Below are 5414 nucleotides of genomic sequence, written 5' to 3'. Positions count from 1 at the left end.
TCACATATATAATATGTTTGTCAAAACATTTCTATAGAAATCAACAACTTCGACTCTCTGACCTTGACCCTGGAGTTTAACCTACCTTTCCAAAACTAATCCTTGGTCTTAACTTTTGAACAGGTGGCGCTAGGACTTTAATATTTCACAACTGTATTTCTTGTGAGAAGGCTTTATACTGTGGGAGCCAAAATATTTAATTTGCATTACAGAAAAGTTTAATCTTTCTACGTTGCCATACGGGGGTATCACGCAGTGTTTCGGAAATACATCTTGATTTTATTACTTTGTTTATTGAAATTAGTTTTCTTTTTCTCAGTATGTAAATAATATTAATAAAGACCAATTATCCAGGAAGTACTGTATTTATGAAACCAACATTGAAAGAAGTATATTAAAATGAAAACAAAATATTAAAAATTTGAATTGTACATCGAAGCAAACTGGAACCATTATCAGAAACTTCACTGATTGAGTTTCCTCCTTACTTTGTGCATATGGCACAGGTAATTTCTCTTCCATGTACGTATGGCGGACATTGAAGCGAATCCCCACAATATGCTTCTACCGGAGAGAAGTATTTACCTCCCTTCGAAACAGGACCCGTCTTGGACTTCTCTGGTTGTTCATCGACGCATGCGTACTCCGTCGCTGACGCATGAGTGAATTTGTCAGCCATTAGATAGCCAGCGTACTCTAGATGCCAGTCTTTAAAACATTTATTCCTGCCTGGAATTCTTAAAACCGAGCTTCGCTTGGTGCTCCGACAAACAGCGCAAGGGACGCCATGTCCTCGAAGTTTGCTGTCAAATGGCGTTCCATTAATGTTTATACTATTTGCGGCATACTCTACACCATGTAAATTCTGATTGTCGTTCTTTATGACGTCATTATACTTGCCCCATAAAGGATCGTAAGGCAAACAGATGTAGTTGACCGAGCCACCCGTATGTGTGTAATAACTACTCCCTGTAAAACCTACATATAACGAAAAGGTTTAGGCATTAAACTTATTCAATTCAGTTCATTTATTGACAACACCATCATACATTGGCATATATAGTCATGAATGCAACAATTAACATACATGAAATAAAATATCAATGAAAGCATATCAGGTTTGTTGAAGGTTTTCTTTCCTAATATCAAAGCACTTTTTCAAAAAGTTACAAACTCTCCGAGCAGTTCTAATACTTGTAGGATTGATAATGTCAATAATAGGGTTTTCCTTCATGTAACATTGTGCATTGAATATATCGTAATATTGTAATCTACATTGATCATAAATAGGACAATAAAGTACAAAATGGTTTTAATTTTCAATAAAAATTTACAAAAATGACATACACGTTTTTCTCTAGGAATAGGTGGCCTTGAGTATCCCCCCATTTCAATATGTAGGGTATGAGCACTAATTCTTAGTTTTGTTAGGATTGTCCTTTCAGATTTCTTCAATGGTAATTCTAGACAGTTTTGTAATTTATATTCATTTAAATCATTATATTACTATAAAAAGTTAATTTCCCAGAATTTGATTTAGAAATGTTCTTTAATTGTTCACTGATCTTGTTTCTATAATGTTCCTCTAATTTATATTTTAAAGTTTTATGTGATATGTCCAATGAGAATAAAGACAATTTCTGTTGTAGAGTATAAAGCTTTCTTTGCCAAGATATTCTAGATCCCAGTGTTTTATCTTCCTTAAATGCAGACACCACTAATTGGTCATTATAATCATTTTCTCTCTCTAAGTTTTTTCAGTCTTAAATAAAATTTATACATATTTTCATAACACAAATAAAATAGTGGGAACTGTCCCAACTCATATAGAACAGCAATATTAGATGATTTTCTATGAACACCTTAAATGTCTTTAAAAATCTGGTGTTGTATTTTTTCAAATGGAAAATGATCTGAGGATAATAAATCACATTTGTAGTCTGCTATCCAGATTTCAGAACCATAAGTTAAGCTTGGAGTATAATCATAGATCTATAAAGTTTAAGCATTGTCTTTACAGAAAAAAATTGTATTAGCTGGAAAATTGGTTTTTATAGCATAATAAGCTTTTCTAGCTCTTTCTGACAGTTGTTCTGCTGAGAATTTCATTTTTCCATCAGATTTAAACACTAGTCCCAAATATTTATGCTGATTTGTTATTTCTATATGGCTATGATTATAGTAAAACCAATACTCATTTTCACAATTTGTGCTTTGAGAAAAAATCATATTTAACAGTATGACATTTAACTCTGGACACGACATAGTCCAGACTTTTTACTACTATTTCTAATTATGATAACCAAAATGTTTTTATATCACTTGGTGGGATTTCTTAGCAGTATTCCAGGGTCTTATGTTATACTCAAGAACATCTCTACTACTCAAGATATGAAGTCCTAAAACTCAGAATCCCATGGGAGAATGGTGGGATTTTCAGTCCCACCAACTATCCCACCATTCTCCCAAGGGAGAAAAAATGTCAGATGGGATATTTTCTCCTAGGGGATTTTTTCTCCCATGAATTTGTTCAAATGGGATAAATCCCACGGATATTGACATTCAATGAATTTCTCCCATACATTGTGAAACATGGAATATATCCCAAACATTATGAAAATGACAAATTTCTCATCATAATATATAGAATATATTCCATGTTTCATAACGTATTGGGAAAATAATTCATTGTCAATATCCGTTGGATTTATCCCGTTTGAACAAATTCATAGGAGAAAAAATCCCCTAGGAGAAAATATCCCATCTGACATTTTTTCTCCCTTGGGAGAATGGTGGGATAGTTGGTGGGACTGAAAATCCCACCATTCTCCCATGGGATTCTGAGTTTTATGACTTCATATCTTTATAAGTGGAGATGTTCTTGAGTCCAACATAAGACCCTGGAATACTGCTAAGAAATCCCACCAAGTGATGTAAAAATGTTTTGGTTATCATAATTAGAAATGGTAGTAAAAAGTCTGGACTATGTCGTGTCCAGAGTTAAATGTCGTACTGTTATTTGTTTTTTCCATGTTCACTCACAATTTCCAATCATGACAATATTTACCTAAAATATCTATACGTTTCTGTAAACCACTAGGTGTCTCAGATACAAGAATAAGATCATCAGCAAAAAACATGTGGTTAATAGGCATTAACTCTAAATATGTTGGATCTGTGGCTGTCGTATTTAAATATTTTACAAAATCATCAATAAAAATATTAAAAAGCGTTGGACTCAGATTATCATCTTGTTTCACTCCTCTCCTCTAAAAAATTCTTCACTCAATTGATTGTCTTTCTTACAGGAGTAATAGGTATTTGTATACGTATTGTACAGGAGTTTCAAAAAATTACCACCAATGCCTTTTTCATTAATCTTATATAAAGTGCAGATCTCCACACAGTGTCAAAGGCTTTGGAAAAGTCTACAAAACAGGCAAATAATTTCTTTTTCTTTTGAAATACATATTTGTTAATTTGTGTTCTTAAAACATAGATATTATCCGTAGTTCTATGGGGTTTTTTTCTAAAACCTGTCTGATATTGGCTAAGAAGATTATTAGATTCAAGATAATAATTTAAGCGTTGTTGTAAAATTCCAGTAAAAAGTTTTCCAAGGCAACTTGTAACACTAAGGCCTCTGTAGTTATTTGTATCATTTGGATCACCATTTTTGTAAAGTGATGTTATAAGTGAAAGGGTCCAATCTTTTGGCATGGTCCCGTTTTTAAGAATTATATTGAACAATTTTCTGAGAACAGGCAAAAGTACATAACTTCCTGCTTTTATTAATTCATTCCAAATCAGGTCTGGACCTGGACTTTTATCTTTTTTTTAATTTCAGTATATTTATTTTAACTTCATTTTGAGTGAACTCATAATCTATGGGATGGGGTTCTAGATTAAAATTTTCTAATTTGTACTTTTCATTTTCTTCAGGTGAATATTCTTTATTTAAACTTATTAATAATTAAACTTATTAATAATCATTGCCTATATGTCAACTCCCTTAAGATCAATGAATACAAAATTTATTAATCTAGTTTTTAAAATATTAGTCTAATCTTGATATCATAGACATCTGCTTCTTCTATTTAAGTCATCAGCAAAATTACTTCGTTAAAAACCTTTCTGATTGTACGCTCTTACAAGGATTCTGGAGTACCTCATTCAACTAATCTTTGGAGACCAAGTGTTCCGATGAGCACTAATTGTGCTCCTTCATTCATTTATCTGACCTGTTTTTGTACGCATATGATGCAGAATTAATTAAAAAAAACTCCTACATTAGAAGTGAAAGACACTTGCTGTAGCCTTCAATTAGATATTTAGACATATGAACGATATTTATCAGTTAATAATTATTTATATTCTATTGTCGGCTTGATATCCAAGTGATATTGGCAGAGTCTGCCAGAATTGTTCCATGTTTGGATGTTTTGCTGAATATACTGTATACAGGGTTATTTTCGCCCTTTCAAACTTAGAAAATATTTTGCCCCGCGTTTAAAATTCGCCCAATATCAATTCCTTTTAAGAAATCATTATACAGTTATTGACAGGGTATGAGGGGCAAAATATGATTTGTTGGACATGAAGGTGAAAATGTTGCCCGAGGCCGCAGTCTATAACTGTTTTGTTATACCCTTCAGTGCTCACTGAAGATTTAATCAATACACACTATATTATCAACTACTTTATATGGAAATTATGGCTTAAAACAAACCGTGTTTCTTACATTCGCCTCGTTTTATTTTCGCCATCCTGAGAGTAGGGTGAATAGGGCGAATATAAAACGGGGGCGAAAATTCTCCTGTATACAGAATACGATAAGGGTCAACTAATGATCAAATTGTATAAAAACTATATATAATTCAGTTTTTCCATCGACAGCATTCTATTTTGTGAAATAAGTTGAATATATTTTCTTTATATCATTTCATTGATGTGAAAAGATTTTGAAAATGCTTCGCAATACCTTTATAAACAAGTTCCGTATCGTTCTGTGGACATTCATATCTTCCCCACCGTGTATAAACTGCACCAGCACTTTTTGTTTCAGCTGTAAGTAAAACAGAATTAATATTTGGAAATTAATACAACCAATACCTTTGATGAGATAATTTACTTTAAAAGGTTCACAATCATAGAAATAAATATTGTAATATTATTGAAAATAATATGTTTTATGCATACATATGTAATTTACCATTTTCTGTGGTTAGAATGTAGTGATTGTAGTATATTTCATGTATATATCAGGTTTCAGAGCTAGGACGTTATGTAATGCATAGTCTCAGGTTTTGGGACTTTGCGTTGATTAGTCGTGAGCTAACGTCGGAGATATCACGTGATTGTTATCGCTGGTGGATGCTGCAAGTGTTTGTACACACCATTTTTTGTAGAAAAAC

General features: G+C 32.5%; 1 protein-coding gene across 1 annotated transcript; it reads right to left on the bottom strand.

Annotated features, from left to right (window-relative positions):
• Positions 1-58: 58 nt before the first annotated feature.
• On the bottom strand, positions 59-5065 carry LOC134236297 (short-chain collagen C4-like; the record flags this gene model as incomplete). Its single annotated transcript, XM_062718475.1, has 2 exons — positions 59-978; positions 4982-5065. Coding segments are annotated over 2 exons (578 nt in total), but the record flags the coding sequence as incomplete, so codon positions are not given.
• Positions 5066-5414: the final 349 nt, after the last annotated feature.

Source organism: Saccostrea cucullata, unplaced genomic scaffold, assembly GCF_032062105.1.
Source record: "Saccostrea cucullata isolate Sc308-1 unplaced genomic scaffold, CSIRO_AGI_Scuc_v1 ctg23117, whole genome shotgun sequence".
NCBI lineage: Eukaryota > Metazoa > Mollusca > Bivalvia > Ostreida > Ostreidae > Saccostrea > Saccostrea cuccullata.
Note: the sequence above shows the minus strand (reverse complement) of the source record. Positions and strands in the feature narration are given on the sequence as shown.